This window comes from Oncorhynchus clarkii, chromosome 28 (assembly GCF_045791955.1).
Source record: "Oncorhynchus clarkii lewisi isolate Uvic-CL-2024 chromosome 28, UVic_Ocla_1.0, whole genome shotgun sequence".
Lineage (NCBI taxonomy): Eukaryota > Metazoa > Chordata > Actinopteri > Salmoniformes > Salmonidae > Oncorhynchus > Oncorhynchus clarkii.
Window position 1 is genome coordinate 142,501 of NC_092174.1, and position 22,875 is coordinate 165,375.

Here is a 22,875-nt window from a genome sequence, read left to right on the forward strand (position 1 = left end):
GTTTGGGAATATCAAGGCTGCACAGAAAAATAGGTTGGGCAAAGATAGTGAGGACATTAATGTTTTCTGAATACATGGAACTCTATTACACATTACACGTAACTGATGCAAGCATAACATTTGATTTAAAACACAGGGAAAAAAACGCATTACAGAACAGAGCAAACTGTGAAGCAACAAACATAGGCACAGACACATGCATACACACACGTCTCAAGCTTCTTGGTTACAGCAGAGACAACCAATCCCCTCCTGAATCAAGATCCCTGCTGCCTAAATTTGTTTTGTGCTCATTATATATATTTTTTATTTATACACATACAGTATCAGCAAAAACTTTGTAAACACCTACTCATTCAACAGTTTCTTTATTTTTACTATTTTCAACATTGTAGAATAATAGTAAAGACAGCAATGAGAGCCAGTTTCATCATAGCGCTTGTTCGTTTTTGCGACTCCACATGAACAAACTTTCAAAGTTTTTAAAAATGTTCTTAATTGACTGACTTTCATGTTTTAAAGTAATGATGGACTGTCGTTTCTCTTTGCTTATTTGAGCTGTTCTTGTAAAAATATGAACTTGGTATTTTACCAAATAGGGGTGGTATACAGAAGATATCCCTATCTTGTCACAACACCACTGATTGTCTCAAACGCATTGAGGAAAGAAATTCAACAAAATAACAAAGCACACCTGTTAATTGGAATGCATGGTTGAGAGAATGTTTTGAAATGTAATCTTTATTTAACTAGGCAAGTCAGTTAAGAACAAATTAAGAACAATGATGCCAAATCCGAGGGCGGCGCTGGGCCAATTGTGCGCCGCGTTATGGGACTCCCAATCACAGCCGGATGTGATTCAGCTTGGATTAGAACCAGGGACTGTAGTGGAGCCTCTTGCACTGAGATGCAGTGCCTTAGACCACCGTGCCACTCGGGAGAATGCCAAGAGTGTGCAAAGCTGTCATCAAGGCAAAGGGTGGCTGCTTTGAAGAACCTCAAATATAAAACATATTTTGATTTGTCTAACACTTTTTTGGTTACTAAATGATTCCATATGTTATTTCATTGTTTTGATGTCTTCACTATTATTATACAATGTAGAAAATATTACAAATTAAAAAAACAAATGAGTAGGTGTTAATTTTTTTTTGACTGGTACAGTATATACACACAGACACACACAGTGCCTTCGGAAAGTATTCAGACCCCTCGACTTTTTGCACACTGTTACAGCCTTATTCTACAATTGATTAAATCATTTTGGCCCCTCAATCTACACACAATACCCCATACTTTGTTGAAGCACCTTTGGCAGAGATTACAGCCTTGAGTCTTCTTGGGTATGATACTACAAGCTTGGGACACGGGCCACTCAAGGACATTCAGAGACTTGTTCCGAAGCCACTCCTGTGTTGTTTTGACTGTGCTTAGAGTTATTGTCCTGTTGGAAGGTGAACCTTTGCCCCAGTCTGAGGTCCTAAGCGCTCTGGAGCAGGTTTCCATCAAGGATCTCTGTACTTTGCTCCGTTCATGCACTGTCAACTGTGTGGAATCATGTCCAATCAATTGAATTTACTACAGGTGGACTCCAATCAAGTTGCAGAACCATCTAAAGGATGATCAATGGAAACAAGATGCACCTGAGCTCAATTTCGAGTCTCATAGCAAAGGGTCTGAATAATGATATAAATAAGGTATTACATTTATATATATATATATACTGCTCAAAAAAATGAAGGGAACACTAAAATAACACATCCTAGATCTAAATGAATGAAATATTCTTCAATAATTTTTTCTTTACATAGTTCAATGTGCTGACGACAAAATCACACAAAAATTATCAATGGAAATCAAATTTATCAACCCATTGAGGTCTGGATTTGGAGACACTCAAAATTAAAGTGGAAAACCACACTACAGGCTGATCCAACTTTGATGATATGTCCTTAAAACAAGTCAAAATTAGGCTCAGTAGTGTGTGTGGCCTCCACGTGCCTGTATGACCTCCCTACAACGCCTGGGCATGCTCCTGATGAGGTGGCGGATGGTCTCCTGAGGCATCTCCTCACAGACCTGGACTAAAGCATCCGCCGACTCCTGGACAGTCTGTGGTGCAACGTGGCGTTGGTGGATGGAGCGAGACATGATGTCCCAGATATGCTCAATTGGATTCAGGTCTGGGGAACGGGCGGGCCAGTCCATAGCATCAATGCCTTCCTCTTGCAGGAACTGCTGACACACTCCAGCCACATGAGATCTAGCATTGTCTTGCATTAGGAGGAACCCAGGGCCAACCGCACCAGCATATGGTCTCACAAGGGGTCTGAGGATCTCATCTCGGTACCTAATGGCAGTCAGGCTACTTCTGGCGAGCACACGGAGGGCTGTGCGGCCCCCCAAAGAAATGCCACCCCACACCATGACTGACCCACTGCCAAACCGGTCATGCTGGAGGATGTTGCAGGCAGCAGAACGTTCTCCACGGTGTCTCCAGACTGTCACGTCTGTCACATGTGCTCAGTGTGAACCTGCTTTCATCTGTGAAGAGCACAGGGCGCCAGTGGCATATTTGCCAATCTTGGTGTTCTCTGGCAAATGCCAAACGTCCTGCACGGTGTTGGGCTGTAAGCACAACCCCCACCTGTTGACGTCGGGCCCTCATACCACCCTCATGGAGTCTGTTTCTGACCATTTGAGCAGACACATGCACATTTGTGGCCTGCTGGAGGTCATTTTGCAGGGCTCTGGCAGTGCTCCTCCTGCTCCTCCTTGCACAAAGGCGGTGGTAGCGGGCTTGCTGCTGGGTTGTTGCCCTCCTACGACCTCCTCCACGTCTCCTGATGTACTGGCCTGTCTCCTGGTAGCGCCTCCATGCTCTGGACACTACGCTGACAGACACAGCAAACCTTCTTGCCACATCTCGCATTGATGTGCCATCCTGGATGAGCTGCACTACCTGAGCCACTTGTGTGGGTTGTAGACTCCGTCTCATGCTACCACTAGAAAGCACCGCCAGCATTCAAAAGTGACCAAAACATCAGCCAGGAAGCATAGGAACTGAGAAGTGGTCTGTGGTCCCACCTGCAGAACCACGCCTTTATTGGGGGTGTCTTGCTAAATGCCTATAATTTCCACCTGTTGTCTATTCCATTTGCACAACAGCATGTGAAATGTATTGTCAATCAGTGTTGCTTCCTAAGTGAACAGTTTGATTTCACAGAAGTGTGATTGACTTGAAGTTACATTGTGTTGTTTAAGTGTTCCCTTTATTTTTTTGAGCAGTATATATATATATATATATATATATATATATATATATATATATATATATATATATATATATATATATATATATATATATATATATATATAAAATTTGCAAAAAAAAATCTAGACACGTGTTTTTGCTTAGTCATTATGGGGTATAGTGTTTAGATTGCTGAGAAAAAAGTATATTTAATCAGTTTTAGAATAAGGCTGTAAAGTAACAAAATGTGGAAAAAGTCAAGGGGTCTGAAGACTTTCCGAAGGCACTGTATACAGATTTCGAGTGATAAAAATGTTCAAGTGTTGCTCACAAAAGTCAAAATGAAGGAAAATTCATCATGGCAAATGTTCTTGAGAAGTTGGAGAAATTATTTTTCAATGTATTTAAATTGAATGGATTTGACCAAATGTGTGACCATCTCAAACAGGGTGCGGGGTTTGAGCTTTCCAAATTTGCATACTAAGACCCTTGGTATAGCTTAACCATGTTTCACTGCTTGAACCCCTAACGACAATAAAAGCCACAGACCTGCTCCTCCGCTTTGATGTTGAGTTCGTCACAACCCACCAGCTCCAGTACTTCCTCTGGCCTGAGACTGAGGAACTCCTCAGACACGGACACCTCCACAAAGTGCTGGTGGACAAAACTGTTGGCCGCGTCGTACAGTGTTGTGCACATCATGGTCTCTGCAAACTGTCGCACACCCAGACAGTTCTTAGGGTGAAGTCTGGGGTGAAATAGAGGTGGGGTGGGGGGGAGAGAAAAATAAATAAATAAAAGAGAAAGAGAGAGAGCGAGCAAAAGTTCAAATTAGTTATTCACAACTTCCAGTTACTTTTAAATTACATGGTTATTTTGCTCACGCAAGATGTCACCCTACGTGTGCAATGTTGAAAAATAATTTGGCTTTAGTTCCAAGGACTTTAGGGAGTTTTATAAATGCTCCAGTGTTGAGAATATTATTGGCATATAAAGAGACAAAAGATTAACAGAAAAACACATTTTTGATTTGCAGAAATGAGGAATCAAATTATTAAATTGTCAATGATTGACCACCCACAAGGGTTTGTGCTGCTAGTAATAGGGTTCTCCCCAGGAATTTTAAACAAGGTGGTGCTGCAGAGTACGGCACTGCCCCTCTTTGGGCATAATTATTTTTACATTTGAAAATGTTTATTACAAAAATTATCTCAAAGTACATCAAAATTAGAAATAAAGTAATAATGAAAATATAACAGCAAATAATATATATTTTATACAGTCAAAAAAGACTGTATAAGATAAATTATACAAACACTTTGCTATATTATATGTTCAAACAAATGGGAAAATATTATTTTATACCAATACAATTGCTCTGAGAAAGATAAATATATTTTTTATTTTATTTTTTATATTCATCCTAAATCGGTCATTTTTTCCCTTCTCTTATATGAACTCAGCAAAAAAAAGAAACGTCCTCGCACTGTCAACTGCGTTTCATTTCAGCAAAATTAACATGTGTAAATATTTGTATGAACATAACAAGATTCAACATCTGAGACATAAACTGAACACGTTCCACAGACATTTGACTAACAGAAATGGAATGTGTCCCTGAACAAAGGGGGGGGGGGGGGTCAAAATCAAAAGTAACAGTTAGTGTCTGGTGTGGCCACCAGCTGCATTAAGTACTGCAGTGCATCTCCTCCTCATGGACTTGCACCAGATTTGCCAGTTCTTGCTGTGAGATGTTACCCCCCTCTTCCACCAAAGAACCTGCAAGGTCCCGGACATTTCTGGGGGGGGGGGGGGGGGGGGGGAACGCACAGAGTTGAGATTGCCTGCAGTGACAACAAGCTCAGTCCGATGATGCTGTGACACCGCCCCAGACAACGACGGACCCTCCACCTCCAAATCGATCCCGCTCCAGAGTACAGGCCTCGGTGTAACGCTCATTCCTTCAACGATAAACACAAATCCGACAATCACCCCTGGTGAGACAAAACCGCGACTCGTCCGTGAACATCACTTTCTGCCAGTCCTGTCTGGTCCAGCGAAGGTGAGATTGTGCCCATAGGCGACGTTGTTGCCGGTGATGTCTGGTGAGGACCTGCCTTACAACAGGCCTACAAGCCCTCAGTCCAGCCTCTCTCAGCCTATTGTGGACAGTCTGAGCACTGATGGAAGGAGTGTGCGTTCCTGGTGTAACTAGGCAGTTGTTGTTGCCATCCTGTACCTGTCCCGTAGGTGTGATGTTCGGATGGACCGGTCCTGTGCAGGTGTTGTTATACGTGGTCTGCCATGGTGAGGACGATCAGCTGTCCGTCCCGTCTCCCTGTAGCGCTGTCTTAGGCGACTCACAGTACGGACATTGAAATTTATTGCCCTGGCCACATCTGCAGTCCTCATGCCTCCTTGCAGCATGCCTAAGGCACGTTCACGCAGATGAGCAGGGACCCGTGGCATCTTTCTTTTGGTGTTTTTCCAGAGTCAGTAGAAAGGCCTTTTTAATGTCCTAAGTTTTCATAACTGTGACCTTAATTGCATACCGTTTGTAAGCTGTTTTACGTCTTAACGACCGTTCCACAGGTGCATGTTCATTAATTGTTTATGGTTCATTGAACAAGCATGGGAAACAGTTTAAACCCTTTTCAATGAAGATCTGTGAAGATAATTCGTAAAAATCAAAGTATCTTTTAAAGACAGGGTCCTTTTTTTGCTGAGAATATATATATATATACACACACACATACACACACACATACACATACACACACACATATACAGTGCCTTGCGAAAGTATTCGGCCCCCTTTGAACTTTGCGACCTTTTGCCACATTTCAGACTTCAAACATAAAGATATAAAACTGTATTTGTTTGTGAAGAATCAACAACAAGTGGGACACAATCATGAAGTGGAACGACATTTATTGGATATTTCAAACTTTTTTATCAAATCAAAAACTGAAAAATTGGGAGTGCAAAATTATTCAGCCCCCTTAAGTTAATACTTTGTAGCGCCACCTTTTGCTGCGATTACAGCTGTAAGTCGCTTGGGGTATGTCTCTATCAGTTTTGCACATCGAGAGACTGACATTTTTTCCCATTCCTCCTTACAAAACAGCTCGAGCTCAGTGAGGTTGGATGGAGAGCATTTGTGAACAGCAGTTTTCAGTTCTTTCCACAGATTCTCGATTGGATTCAGGTCTGGACTTTGACTTGGCCATTCTAACACCTGGATATGTTTATTTTTGAACCATTCCATTGTTGATTTTGCTTTATGTTTTGGATCATTGTCTTGTTGGAAGACAAATCTCCGTCCCAGTCTCAGGTCTTTTGCAGACTCCATCAGGTTTTCTTCCAGAATGGTCCTGTTTTTGGCTCCATCCATCTTCCCATCAATTTTAACCATCTTCCCTGTCCCTGCTGAAGAAAAGCAGGCCCAAACCATGATGCTGCCACCACCATGTTTGACAGTGGGGATGGTGTGTTCAGCTGTGTTGCTTTTACGCCAAACATAACGTTTTGCATTGTTGCCAAAAAGTTCAATTTTGGTTTCATCTGACCAGAGCACCTTCTTCCACATGTTTGGTGTGTCTCCCAGGTGGTTTGTGGCAAACTTTAAACAACACTTTTTATGGATATGTTTAAGTAATGGCTTTCTTCTTGGCACTCTTCCATAAAGGCCAGATTTGTGCAATATACGACTGATTGTTGTCCTATGGACAGAGTCTCTCACCTCAGCTGTAGATCTCTGCAGTTCATCCAGAGTGATCATGGGCCTCTTGGCTGCATCTCTGATCAGTCTTCTCCTTGTATGAGCTGAAAGTTTAGAGGGACGGCCAGGTCTTGGTAGATTTGCAGTGGTCTGATACTCCTTCCATTTCAATATTATCGCTTGCACAGTGCTCCTTGGGATGTTTAAAGCTTGGGAAATATTTTTGTATCCAAATCCGGCTTTAAACTTCTTCACAACAGTATCTCGGACCTGCCTGGTGTGTTCCTTGTTCTTCATGATGCTCTCTGCGCTTTTAACGGACCTCTGAGACTATCACAGTGCAGGTGCATTTATACTGAGACTTGATTACACACAGGTGGATTGTATTTATCATCATTAGTCATTTAGGTCAACATTGGATCTTTCAGAGATCCTCACTGAACTTCTGGAGAGAGTTTGCTGCACTGAAAGTAAAGGGGCTGAATAATTTTGCACACCCAATTTTTCAGTTTTTGATTTGTTAAAAAAAGTTTGAAATATCCAATAAATGTCGTTCCACTTCATGATTGTGTCCCACTTGTTGTTGATTCTTCACAAAAAAATACAGTTTTATATCTTTATGTTTGAAGCCTGAAATGTGGCAAAAGGTCGCAAAGTTCAAGGGGGCCGAATACTTTCGCAAGGCACTGTATATACACATATACATATCCATACACACACACACACACACACATATATATACACTGCTCAAAAAAATAAAGGGAACACTTAAACAACACCATGTAACTCCAAGTCAATCACACTTCTGTGAAATCAAACTGTCCACTTAGGAAGCAACACTGAATGACAATAACTTTTACATGCTGTTGTGCAAATGGAATAGACAACAGGTGGAAATTATAGGCAATTAGCAAGACACCCCCAATAAAGGAGTGGTTCTGCAGGTGGTGACCACAGACCACTTCTCAGTTCCCATGCTTCCTGGCTGATGTTTTGGTCACTTTTGAATGCCGGCGGTGCTTTCACTCTAGTGGTAGCATGAGACGGAGTCGGAGTCTACAACCCACCCTCAATGCGAGCTGTGGCAAGAAGGTTTGCTGTGTCTGTCAGCGTAGTGTCCAGAGCATGGAGGCGCTACCAGGAGACAGGCCAGTACATCAGGAGACGTGGAGGAGGCCGTAGGAGGGCAACAACCCAGCAGCAGGACCGCTACCTCCGCCTTTGTGCAAGGAGGAGCAGGAGGGGGACTGCCAGAGCCCTGCAAAATGACCTCCAGCAGGCCACAAATGTGCATGTATCTGCTCAAACGGTCAGCAACAGACTCCATGAGGGTGGTAATGAGGGCCCGACGTCCACAGGTGGGGGTTGTGCTTACAGCCCAACACCGTGCAGGTCGTTTGGCATTTACCAGAGAACACCAAGATTGGCAAATTCGCCACTGGCGCCCTGTGCTCTTCACAGATGAAAGCAGGTTCACACTGAGCACATGTGACAGACGTGACAGTCTGGAGACGCCTTGGAGAACGTTCTGCTGCCTGCAACATCCTCCAGCATGACCGGTTTGGCAGTGGGTCAGTCATGGTGTGGGGGTGGCATTTCTTTATACAGCCCTCCGTGTGCTCGCCAGAGGTAGCCTGACTGCCATTAGGTACCGAGATGAGATCCTCAGACCCCTTGTGAGACCATATGCTGGTGCGGTTGGCCCTGGGTTCCTCCTAATGCAAGACAATGCTAAACCTCATGTGGCTGGAGTGTGTCAGCAGTTCCTGCAAGAGGAAGGCATTGATGCTATGGACTGGTCCGCCCGTTCCCCAGACCTGAATCCAATTGAGCACATCTGGGACATCATGTCTCGCTCCATCCACCAACGTGGCGTTGCACCACAGACTGTCCAGGAGTCAGCGGATGCTTTAGTCCAGGTCTGGGAGGAGATCCCTCAGGAGACCATCCGCCACCTCATCAGGAGCATGCCCAGGCGTTATAGGGAGGTCATACAGGCACTTGGAGGCCACACACACTACTGAGCCTCATTTGGACTTGGACATTACATCAAAGTTGGATCAGCCTGTAGTGTGGTTTTCCACTTTAATTTTGAGTGTGACTCCAAATCCAGACCTCCATGGGTTGATAAATTTGATTTCCATTGATCAAATTTTGTGTGATTTTGTTCTCAGCACATTCAACTATGTAAAGAAAAAATTATTGAAGAATATTTCATTCATTCAGATCTAGGATGTTATTTTAGTGTTCCCTTCATTTTTTTGAGCAGTGTACATACATACATACATACATACACACACATTTATGAGTTGAATTTAGACACAAATACAATATTTTTTGTATTACAATTTGTAATAAGTATTGTAAGAAAATATGCAAATGACATGTGCCTTTACTGCCAATCCACTTTTCTGAACACTGGATGAAGTCAGTGGTGGCCTTTCAATTGGAAAAGACACTTCAGGACTATTCAGAGATTGATGATAAGCACGCTTTTCATCTTTCCATCTAAAAATAAAATACTGTCATGTGTGAGAACTGCATTTCAGCATATTTTTTCCCAAGAGTATCACATACTGAAGCAATTGTTGATATCTTGAAAAAGAAAGTCTGAAGAATAGCCTACATCCCAGAATAAGCACACAAAATGTGGTGAATGCACAAGCTTCTGAAGCTAAGATACTATGGATGTTATAATGCTGAAAAAGGATACTGACAATGAAAAGAGAGAAACCAATTATATAGTCCATATAAAACCTTGACAAAGGTTAGCTTTCCAGATTCAGTTTCAATGTATGGTGTATGTTTAAATAATATATATATAATTATTATTTAAAAAATGTAAACGTGTGGGAAACTAATCCGGACTGTTATAAGAAATCCCGGTATGCCCTCCGACGAACCATCAAACAAGCAAAGAGTCAATACAGGACTAAGATCAAATCCTACTACACTGGCTCCGACGCTCGTGGCAGAGTTCGCAAACTATCACGGATTACAAAGGTAATCACAGCCGCAACCTGCCCAGTGAAGTGAGCCTACCAGATGAGCTGGCAAGCGTCTTCACTGACATTTTCAAACTCTCTTTGACCCAGTCTGTAATACATACATGTTTCAAGCAGAACACCAAGGGAACATATACTGCACTTCACAATGCCCTTTCCCACCTGGACAAGAGGAACACCTATGTGAGAATGCTGTTCATTGACTACAGCTCAGCATTCAACACCATAGTGCCCCCAAGCTCATAACTAAGCTAAGGACTTTGGGACTGAACACCTCTCTCTGCAACTGGATCATGGACTTCCTGATGGGCCGCCCCCTGGTGGTGAGTGTAGGTAACACATCCACCACGCTGACCATCAACACATGGGCCCCTCAGGGTTGCATGCTGAGTCCCCTCCTGTACTCCCTGTTCACCCATAAATCCTACACTACATTTACATAAATCCTACACACATTACATTTGCAGATGACAAAACAGTGGTAGGCCTGATCACCGACGACAATGAGACAGCCTATAGGGAGGATGTCAGAGACCTGGTAGTGTGGTGCCAGGACAACAACCTCTCCCTCAGTGATAAAGACAAAGGAGCTGATCGTGGACTACAGGAATCGGAGGGCCGAGCATGCCTTCATTCCCATCGGCGTGGCTGTAGTGGAATAGGTTGAGAGTTTAAAGTTCCTCGATGTCCACATCACTAAGGATCTATCATGGTTCACACAAACCAACACAGTCGTGAAGAGGGCATGACAACACCTCTTCCCCCTCAAGAGGCTGAAAAGATTAAGGGATTCTTTACGTGTTACACAAAAAATTGTTATATATCTGATCAAGTGTATTTGTGGTCTATGCTATGTAGGAAAAACTAAACAAGCTCCGAAAAGAAGGATAGCAGAACACAGGAGTAATATCAGGATTCTTGACCAGAGAAACCCTGTGGCTGCGCATTTCATGGAGGCTCGTCAAAACATCAGCTCTCTAAGATACTACGGTATCGAACATGTTAAGACTCCTAGGAGGGGTTATGATCCAGATAATATTTTATTAAGAGAACTTTATTGGATTCACCGTTTATGCACCATGTCTCCTAAATATCTGAACCAAGAGTTTGATATCAGACCATTTCGTACATGAATGTTATTTTTCCTGCCTTCCAGGTCTCCTACTTGGTCAATTTGTTCATATACACTACCGTTCAAAAGTTTGGGGTCAATTAGAAATGTCATTGTTTTTGAAAGAAAAGCAAATTTTTTGTCCATTAAAATAACACCAAATTGATCAGACAAGTCCTCAATTGGCAGCTTCATTAAATAGTACCCGCAAAACACCAGTCTCAACGTCAACAGTAAAAAGGCGACTCCAGGATGCTGGCCTTCTAGGCAGAGTTCCTCTGTCCAGTGTCTGTTCTATCGACCATCCTAATCTTTTATTGACCAGTCTGATATATGGCTTTTTCTTTGCAACTCTGCCTAGAAGGCCAGCATCCCAGAGGCGCCTTTTCACTGTTGACGTTGAGATTAGGGTTTTGCGGGTACTATTTAATGAAGTTGCCAGTTGAGGACTTGTGAGGCATCCGTTTCTCAAACTAGACACTCTAATGTACTTGTCCTCTTGCTCAGTTGTGCACCACTCCTCTTTCTATTCTGGCTAGAGCCAGTCTGCGCTGTTCTGTGAAGGGAGTAGTAGACAGCATTGTACGAGATCTTCAGTTTCTTGGCAATTTCTCGCATGGAATAGCCTTCATTTCTCAGAACAAGAATAGACTGACGAGTTTCAGAAGAAAGTACTTTGTTTCTGGCCATTTGGAGCCTGTAATCGAACCCAAATGCTGATGCTCCAGGTACTCAACAAAGTCTAAAGGCAGACAGTTTTATTGCTTCTTTAAATCAGCATAACAGTTTTCAGCTATGCTAACATAGTTGCAAAAGGGTTTTCTAATGATCAATTAGCCTTTTAAAATGATAAACTTGGATTAGCTAACACAAAGTACCACTGGAACACAGGAGTGATGGTTGCTGATAATGGGCCTCTGTACGCCCAGGTAGATATTCCAATAAAAATTATAATTATAATTATTTTTTAAATCAGCCGTTTCCAGCTACAATAGTCATTTACAATATTAATGTCTAGACTGAATTTCTGGCCCTAGAAATTGTCAAAGACTCCAGCCACCGTAGTCATATACTGTTCTCTCTGCTACCACACGAGAAGCGGTACCGGAGTGCCAAGTCTAGGTCCTAGAGGTTTCTAAACAGGTTTCTATTTAACTGCTGCTCTTTAATTACTGCGTTGTTGGTTAAGGGGATCGTAAGTAAGCATTTCACTGTAAGGTGAACCTGCACCTGTTGTATTCGACGCATGTAATTAATAAAATTTGAAAAATGTAATGTTACTTTAACTTCTTGACCATACTTGAGACGCAGACGTCTCAAGTATGCACCTGGAAATGCAAATGCGCTACGCTAAATGCTAAATGTACTCGTTACAACTCAATCCTTGATCAAAATTCACAAGCAGGGTATTGAATTAAAGCTACACTCGTTGTGAACCTAGCCAGCAAGTCAGATTTTTAAAATGCTTTTCGGCGAAAGCATGAGAAGCTATTATCTGATAGCATGCACCCCCCAAAATGCCAGCACGACACGTAAACAACAGATTTTGCGGTAGCCGGCGCTACCCAAAACGCAGAAATAAAATATAAAACATTCATTACCTTTGACGAGCTTCTTTCTTGGCACTCCTATATGCCCCATAAACATCACTATTGGGTCTTTTTTTCGTTTAAATCGGTCCATATATACCCAAAATAGCTTTGTATGGAAGCTGAGTCATTCAGAAAAAAACATTGTTTTTAAACGCTGCGTAATTTTTTAAAATTAAAAAAGTCGACGATAAACTTTCACAAAACACTTCGAAATCCTTTTGTAATCCAACTTTAGGTATTAGTAAACGTTTATAATCTATCAAAATGATTACAGGGCGATGTATATTCAATAGGTCTTCGCTTGCAAATCAATGGCTGCTAATGTCTTCATCAACAACATCCGGGTGAAGACTGGGAAAATGGATGCCAGATAGATGGATTTTCCAACAATTAATTCAATTGAAAATGACGACAATGGCGACATCGTGTGGAATTTGTATGAATTGCAGGCAGGTCGATATTCAATTCTGTTCTCTTTTAACAACTCGTGGAAGTGACTTATGGAAATTATTTTTAGCTTTCAGAGAGCAGTTTTTCTTGCGTTTTTCAATGAAACACACGATCTGTTATAGTCACAGCCGTGATTTAACCAGTTTTATAAACTTCAGAGTGTTTTCTATCCACACATACTAATCATATGCATATACTATATTCCTGGCATGAGTAGCAGGACGCTGAAAAGTTGCGCGATTTTTAACAGAATGTTCGAAAAAGGAGGGGGTAGAAGTAAGAGGTTTTTAATGGCCAATTTTTTTTTGGTTTCTTTAAAAAACAAGGACATTTCTAAGTGACCCCAAACTTTTGAACGGTAGCGTATACAGTTGAAGTCGGAAGTTGACATACACCTTATCCAAATACATTTAAACTCAGATTTTCACAACTCCTGATATTTAATCCTAGTAAAAATTCCCTGTCTTAGGTCAGTTAGGATCACCATTTTATTTTAAGAATGCCAAATGTCAGAATAATAGTTGAGTCAATGATTTATTTCAGCTTTTATTTCTTTCATCACATTCCCAGTGGGTCAGAAGTTAACATACACTTAATTAGTATTTGGTAGCATTGCCTTTAAATAGTTTAACTTAGGTGAAACATTTTGGTTAGCCTTCCACAAGCTTCCCACAATAAGTTGGGTGAATTTTGGCCCATTCCTCCTGACAGAGCTGGTGTAACGGAGTCAGGTTTGTAGGCCTCCTTGCTCGCACACACTTTTTCAGTTCCGCCCACACATTTTCCATGGGATTGAGGTCAGGACTTTGTGATGGCCACTCCAATACCTGGACTTTGTTGTCCTTAAGCCAATTTGCCACAACTTTGGAAGTATGCTTGGGGTCATTGTCCATTTGGAAGACCCAATTGCAACCAAGCTTTAACTTCCTGACTGATGTCTTGAGATGTTGCTTCAATATATCCACATACTTATCCTACCTCATGATGCCATCTATTTTGTGAAGTGCACCAGTCCCTCCTGCAGCAAAGCACCCCCACAACATGACGCTGCCACCCCTGTGCTTCACGGTTGGGATGGTGTTCTTCGTCTTGCAAGCATCCCCCTTTTTCCTCCAAACATAACGATGGTCATTATGGTCAAACAGTTCTATTTTTGTTTCATCAGACCAGAGGACATTTCTCCAAAAAGTATGATCTTTGTCCCAATGTGCAGTTGCAAACCGTAACACAACTTAAAAATTTGCTACATAAGACGGTCGGTCGGTCACATATGTGGGAACTCCTTCAAGACAGTTGGAAAAGCATAAAGCCAAATGATTTTGTCCAGGAACATTGGGTGCAGTAAAAAAGACAAAACACAGCAGATTATGAAGTGGCCAGCCTACGTAAGAGGACGACGCACTTCTTTTGAGCCCAAAAACGGGCGCAAAAATTGTAGGAGGGAGGAAATCCCTCCACAGCTTAGAATGTTTAGTGTTATATAACACAACAATCAAATATAAGAGGAAGGGCAGGCCAGCTGATAGAGGTGAGTTTTAAGGCCTGCTTTTACCTCTTGGTGACTGGGGGGGCAGTATTGAGTAGCTTGGATGAATAAGGTGCCCAGAGTAAACTGCCTGCTATTATGGATATAATTGGTATATTTGGATAGAAAACACTCTGAAGTTTCAGAAACTGTTTGAATGATGTCTGTGAGTGTAACAGAACTCATATGGCAGGCGAAAACGTGAGAAAAATCCAACCAGGAAGTAGGAAATCTGAGGTTTGTAGTTTTTCAACTCATTGCCATTCCAATTTTCAGTGTCTGTGGAGTCATTTTGCACTTCCTAAGGCTTCCGCTAGAATGAGAGGGGATTGAGCCAGGTGTCTGGCAGAGTGCCATGGGCTTGTGTTCATGTGAGAGTTACCTCGTGCTCCATTGCTTTTCTACAGACAAAGGAATTCTCCGGTTGAAACATTACTGAAGATTTATGAAAAAAACATCCGAAAGATTGATTCTATACTTCGTTTGTTCCTAGGGACTGTAACGGAACTTTTTGGACTTTTCGTCCGACCTTTCCGCTGGACTCACGCGTGTCGTGAGTTTGGATATGTTAACCAAACACGCTAACAAAAGGAGGTGTTTGGACATAAATGATGAACTTTATCGAACAAATCAAACATGTATTGTTGAACTGGGATTCCTGGGACTGCATTATGATGAAGATTATCAACGGCAAGTGAATATTTATAATGCTATTTTTGACTAATGTTGACTACACAACATGGCGGATATCTTTATGGCTTGTTTGGGCTCTGAGCGCTGTACTCAGATTATTGCATGGTATGCTTTTTGCGTAAAGTTGTTTTTAAATCTGACACAGCGGTTGCATTAAGGAGAAGTTTCTCTCTTATCAATGTTTATTTTGAGTATTTCTGAAAATTGATGTGGATCTCTGAAAAATCAACGCATGTTTTGGAACTACGGAACATAACACGCCAATGTAAAATTAGATTTTTGGATATAAATATGCACTTTATCGAACAAAACATACATGTATTGTGTAAAATGAAGTCCTATGAGTGTCATCTGATGAAGATCAAAGGTTAGTGATTAATTTTATCTATATTTCTGCTTTTTGTAACTCCTCTCTTTGGCTGGGAAAATGGCTGTGTTTTTCTGTGACTTGGTGGTGACCTAACATAATCGTTTGTGTTGCTTTTGCTGTAAAGCATTTTTGAAATCAGATACTGTGGCTGGATTAATGAGAATTTTATCTTTAAAATGGTGTAAAATACTTGTATGCTTGAGAAATGTAAATTATGAGTATGCTTGAGAAATTTTAATTGTGAGATTTTTGTTGTTTTGAATTTGGCGCCCAGCACTTTTGGCGGGGTGGGACGCTACCATCCCACATTTCCCAGAGAGATTAAATGCCTCAGTGGTTTGAACAGCCCAAAAGTGAAGTGAGGGAGACAAAAGTTAAACAAGGTTCTCTCTTGATGAATCAATATAAATCAGCCAACACATGGCACATGCATTTACATTTTTCAAGGACCAATTAAATGTGTGTGCGTGTATAATGCGTATGTGAGAACACACCTTTCCTGGAGGAAGGAGCAGCAGGCATCCTTGACATTCTGCAGCTGCAAAAAGCTGGCTCCAATCAGCAGGGACTGGACGTTCTGCTGGTCGATGGCCACATGGCCATTATACGCAAAATTGATCAAAGCTTCAAGTGCACTGCCAAGGGGGAAAAAGAAGGACACCTGATGTAAGGGAGCAGCACTGTGGCCCAGTACAGAACCCCCCCCCGATTAGTTACTTTGGTAACACTTTACTTGACACCATGTCATAACTGGCATAACCATGTCATAACAGCTGACATTACTTGTCATTAGCTGTTATATGGTCATAACATTTTCTTGACATATTTACAATTGTGACATATATTGGGTTAATTTATGGCTGGTTATGATACCTATATTAGAATGCCAAAACCTACCACACAAGGCAACACATTCCATTACACCATAGCTTGCAGTATGTTTATATTATACACTGCTCAAAAAAATAAAGGGAACACTAAAACAACACATCCTAGATCTGAATGAAATATTCTTATGAAATACTTTTTTCTTTACATAGTTGAATGTGCTGACAACAAAATCACACAAAAATGATCAATGGAAATCAAATTTATCAACCCATGGAGGTCTGGATTTGGAGTCACACAAAATTAAAGTGGAAAACCACACTACAGGCTGATCCAACTTTGATGTAATGTCCTTAAAACAAGTCAAAATGAGGCTCAGTAGAGTTGTGTGGCCTCCACGTGCCTGTATGACCTCCCTACAACGCCTGGGCATGCTCCTGATGAGGTGGCGGATGGTCTCCTGAGAGATCTCCTCCCAGACCTGGACTAAAGCATCCGCCGACTCCTGGACAGTCTGTGGTGCAGACATGATGTCCCAGATGTGCTCAATTGGATTCAGGTCTGGGGAACGGGCGGGCCAGTCCATAGCATCAATGCCTTCCTCTTGCAGGAACTGCTGACACACACCAGCCACATGAGGTCTAGCATTGTCTTGCATTAGGAGGAACCCAGGGCCAACCGCACCAGCATATGGTCTCACAAGGAGTCTGAGGATCTCATCTCGGTACCTAATGGCAGTCAGGCTACCTCTGGCGCCCTGTGCTCTTCACAGATGAAAGCAGGTTCACCTGAGAACATGTGACAGACGTGACAGTCTGGAGACGCCGTGGAGAACGTTCTGCTGCCTGCAACATCCTCCAGCATGACCGGTTTTGCGGTGGGTCAGTCATGGTGTGGGGTGGAATTTCTCTGTGTTGCCCCCCAAAGAAATGCCACCCCACACCATGACTGACCCACCACCAAACCGGTCATGCTGGAGGATGTTGCAGGCAGCAGAACATTCTCCACGGCGTTTCCAGACTCTTACGTCTGTCACGTGATCAGTGTGAACCTGCTTTCATCTGTGAAGAGCACAGGGCGCCAGTGGCGAATTTGCCAATCTTGGTGTTCTCTGGCAAATGCCAAACGTCCTGCACGGTGTTGGGCTGTAAGCACAACCCCCACCTGTGGACGTCGGGCCCTCATACCACCCTCATAGAGTCTGTTTCTGACCGTTTGAGCAGACACATGCACATTTGTGGCGTGCTGGAGGTCATTTCGCAGGGCTCTGGCAGTGCTCCTCCTGCTCCTCCTTGCACAAAGGCGGTGGTAGCGGTCTTGCTGCTGGGTTGTTGCCCTCCTACGGCCTCCTCCACGTCTCCTGATGTACTGGCCTGTCTCCTGGTAGCGCCTCCATGCTCTGGACACTACGCTGACAGACACAGCAAACCTTCTTGCTACAGCTCACATTGATGTGCCATCCTGGATGAGCTGCACTACCTGAGCCACTTGTGTGGGTTGTAGACTCCATCTCATGCTACCACTAGAGTGAAAGCACCGCCAGCATTCAAAAAAGTGACCAAAACATCAGCCAGGAAGCATGGGAACTGAGAAGTGGTCTGTGGTCACCACCTGTAGAACCACTCCTTTATTGGGGGTGTCTTGCTAATTGCCTATAATTTCCACCTGTTGTCTATTCCATTTGAACAACAGCATGTGAAATTTATTGTCAATCAGTGTTGCTTCCTAAGTGGACAGTTTGATTTCACAGAAGTGTGATTGACTTGGAGTTACATTGTGTTGTTTAAGTGTTCCCTTTATTTTTTTGAGCAGTGTATATAATCTTCATACATCATTATAATTGCACACACATTGATGTCAGACATGCCCCGACCCCAATGTTCTGTTGCTGATGACTGGGCTGAACGCAGCAGCAGATTTCAGGAGCAGGACAAGACACCCTCTTTTTGATTGATATAAGGGTTTTATCCGATAGGCCTATCTGGCTTACATGGTCATAATACTTCTTGACAGTGTAATAAAGTGTATTTTCTTAGTCCAAGTAAAGTGACAGGATGGTCACAGTGCTTTATGAAAGTGTCAAAGTGTATTTAACAAGTTATTTCAAATATTGATGAAAAAAACATGAAATCATTACAACAATAAAAAAAGATTTAAGAAACAAACTTTCAAAACGAAAGGACATTTCTTGGCAAGGAAAAAACGAATTTGAATAAATGTGGGTTGACACTTATCACAAGCAGCCATAGAATAATGAAGTGATAATGCCAAAAGCCGGTGTTTGGAGGATATATTGGCAAGGGTGTTAGGCTCGAGACAATGTCAAGGGCCGACAAACCGTGCCAAAATATCTTCCAAACACCAGCTTTGAGGGCATTATCACTTTTATACAACAGGTTATTAATACAATTTCTTCCTTCCAGAAGAAACAGTCCCGACACAAATCAAGGGTTGCTTCCAAAGTCGGCTGGTCGTTCGTTCTATTGGTTTGGTTGCCAAAGATGCAACCAGGTTGTTCAGTCTTTTTGATCTGTATCTATGGACGCAACCAAGTCGTTTGTTCTAAATACTCCATTGCCAAACTGGCTGGTAACATTCTTATCCCTCGATTGCTAGCGAGCCAACTACAGCTAACTGACAATTACAAACAGTGCAGTCAGAATAACAACAAAGTAGCTGCTTTGGCATTTGTTTTCTAATGATATTTGGATACATCCATAACAATGAGCTAATGAGGCGTGATTTCACCTGGTGTATAAAATGTGCTCTCATCAGGACACTGTTGTTCGAGAGCTAGCCAACAAAACAACAACTTCAAACTGAAGTTGGAAAGACTGCACACCTAGCTGCACTTTGTTTTGTTTTACCTGTTTTCTATTGATAATTTTGTATATACAGTTGAAGTCGGAAGTTTACATACACCTTAGAAAAATACATTTAAACACAATTCTGGATATTTAATCATAGTACAAATTCCCTTTTTTAGGTCAGTTTGGATCACCACGTTATTTCAAGAACGTGAAATGTCAGAATAACAGAGAGAATGATTTATTTCAGGTTCACTGGGTCACTTAGTATTTGGTAGCACTGCCTTTAAATTGTTTAACTTGGGTTAAACGTTTTGGGTAGCCTTCCACAAGCTTCCCACAATAAGTTCGGTGAATTTTGGCCCATTCCTCCTGACAGAGCTGGTGTAAGTCAGGTTTGTAGGCCTCCTTGTTCACACCAGCTTTTTCAGTTCTGCCAACAAATTTTCCATGGGATTGAGGACAGGGCTTTGTGATGGCCACTCCAATACCTGGACTTTGTTGTCCTTAAGCCATTTTGACACAACTTTGGAAGTATCCTTGGGGTCATTGTCCATTTGGAAGACCCATTTGCGACCAAGCTTTAACTTCCTGGAATTGTGATACAGTGAATTCTAAGTGAAATAATCTATCTGTAAACAATTGTTGGAAAAATGACTTGTGTCATGCACAAAGTAGATGTCCTAACCGACTTGCCAAAACTATAGTTTGTTAACAAGACATTTGTGGAGTGGTTGAAAAACAAGTTTTAATGACTCCAACCTAAGTGTATGTCAACTTCCGACTTCAACCATGTATAACCATAAAAACTTGACTGATTCATGATTTTGATTGGCTGAGAAAAGCTGCCTTCCTGTCAGTCTCATCCCGACTACCAGGACACGTTCATTACTATGGAATGGAATTTGAATATTGAAACGATGTTTCAATTGTCGGAGAGACAGACAGCAGGGTTTATACATATCTCCGCTGTTGAAAACTAAATGTTAGTTTAAAAGAAATGTGAGATTATGTCTAGATGCTTTTTATAGTGGAGATCAAGTTTATAAATTGCCTAGCTGGGCTTATTAGACAGTGGATTGAGCAGTCAGATGAAAGAGTAAATAGGCATGTTTTTGTTGTCGTTGTCTTTTACCCCCCTTTTCTCTCTTCGCTGCAACTTCCCAACGGGCTCCGGAGAGGTGAAGTCATGCGTCCTCTGAAACATGACCCGTCAAACCACGCTCCTTAACACCCACCAGCTTAACCAGGAAGCCAGCAGCTTCCTGCTCAGAGGAAACACTTTTCAACTCGTGACAGGGGCTAGCCTCGCTCTTTAGAGAGCGATGAGCCAAGTAAAGCCCCACCGGCCAAACCCCTAATTTACAGCTGGGTTTAGAGTCCCTGGGTTTGCGCTGTAAATAAAGTAAATACCTTTTCTATAAAATGGTCATTTTTGAAGTTCATTCCCTCTTCGACGCACCTGCAAGCTATCTGGAAGTTAGCCCAATGATTACAATTGTGTACTTGAAATGAATCATAGAGCTGGGCAATATGGCCAAAATATATCACGGTATTTTCCAAATTTGTTATTTTTTTTAATTTTTACCCCTTTTTCTCCCCAATTTTCGTGGTATCCAATTGTTGTAGTAGCTACTATCTTGTCTCATTGCTACAATTCCCGGCTCGGGAGAGACGAAGGCTGAATGTCATGCGTCCTCCGATACACTCCCCAATTCAATGGAATTGCAACCCTCTGCATGAAGCCATACTGCTTCTTAACACAGCGCGCATCCAACCCGGAAGCCAGCCGCACCAATGTGTCGGAGGCTACACCGTGCCCCTGGCAACCTTGGCTAGCGCGCACTGCGCCCGGCCCGCCACAGGAGTCGCTGGTGCGCGATGAGACAAGGAGATCCCTACCGACCAATCCCTCCCTAACCCGGACGACGCTAGGCCAATTGTGCGTCGCCCCACGGACCTTCCGGTCGCGGCCGGTTACGACAGAGCCTGGGCGCGAACCCAGGGACTCTGATGGCACAGCTGGCGCTGCAGTACAGCGCCCTTAACCACTGCGCCACCCGGGAGGCCCAAATTTGTTATGACAATATTTTATGTTTTTGATTTAAAAGTACACAATTAGATTTATGAGTAGTGCGTGACCCTAGCGAGGCAACACATATATTGTAAGTGATTTCAATTAGTCTTTCTCCATTCTGATTGTTTTATACTGTTCAATTAAACTTCAAACAAAAATAATTTCCTGCATTTCTGCACTCATTTGAGAATTTCTACACTGCTACACAATATGGGCAAAAAAGGCCTTATTTTTAACCAAATGTTGAACTTGCAATTTGACTTATATCAAAACACTTGGGTGAACTGTTGGAATCATGGAAATGGAATGTTATTCTAATTCTATAGTTAGAATATAAATAATAGTGGGCAAGTGTAGACCTTACCATAAAATGCTTACTTACAAGCACTTAACCAACAGCGCAGTTCAAAAAGAGTAGGGTCGGAAACCTCCCGGTAAATTTCCTGAAATGTACGTAAAATTTTCCATGGGAAGTTAAGCCCGGGAATTTTGCTTAAATTCATCAAAAAGTTAGCTTATAACAGTGAACCTTTTTTTGTGGGATACGCAAGGCAATTCTAGGTCTTGTGGCATATTTTAGTTAAACAATCCCCAATTCAATGGAATTGCAACCCTCTGCATGCACAGTGCCTTCTTCCATCACACGTACAGCTGATTCTCAAGATCTTGCACACTAATGAGATGCTATTGAGCCCACACTACTACACTGTCTGAGCCAAGGACTACATGCTTTCTGGTAAGTTTTGGTTACAATACAGGGTGGGGTGAATATATTTGATATGACATACATGATTTTTTGTTAACCTCTTGGTGTTAGGGGGCAGTATTTTCATTTTTGGAAGAAAAAAAACATTCCCGTTTTAAACGGGATATTTTGTCAGGAAAAGATGCTATGCATATAATTGACAGTTTTGAATAGAAAACACTAATGTTTCCAAAACTGTAAAGATATTGTCTGTGAGTATAACAAAACTGATGTTGCAGGCGAAAGCCTGAGAAAAATCCAATCCGGAAGTGCCCCAGGTTTTGAAAGCGCTGGGTTCCAATGACTCCCTATTCAGCTGTGAATGTACCATCAACGAGCTTACGCTTTCTACGTATTCCCCAAGGTGTCTACAGCATTGTGACGTAGTTTTACGCATTTCTGTTGAAGAATAGCCGTAGGCAGCCACATTGCGCAAGTGGTCACATGGTGGCTCCGAGAGAGATTCTCACGTAAAATACAGAGGTAGCCATTACTCCAATCAGTCAGAGTGAAAAAAGAATTGTCCCGACAAATATATTATCGAATAGATATTAGAAAAACACCTTGAGGATGGATTCTAAACAACATTTGCCATGTTTCTGTCGATATTATGGAGCGAATTTGGAATATTTTTCGCCGTTGTGGTGACCGCAATTTCCAGGCGATTTCTCAGCCAAACGTGAAGAACAAACGGAGCT

The 22,875-nt window shown here is 42.2% G+C and overlaps 1 protein-coding gene across 2 annotated transcripts in view; it reads right to left on the bottom strand.

Annotated features, from left to right (window-relative positions):
* The window catches only part of LOC139386964 (kelch-like family member 18), an 82,151-nt gene that overhangs the window by 51,219 nt on the left and 8,057 nt on the right, over window positions 1–22,875 (bottom strand). For both annotated transcript variants that reach the window (XM_071132876.1, XM_071132877.1), the window contains exons 3-4: window positions 16,215–16,355; window positions 3,803–4,001 (exon numbers count right to left, since the gene is read on the bottom strand). In XM_071132876.1, the coding sequence (XP_070988977.1) occupies window positions 3,803–4,001; window positions 16,215–16,355 (340 nt within the window). The remainder of the gene's footprint in view (window positions 1–3,802; window positions 4,002–16,214; window positions 16,356–22,875) is intronic.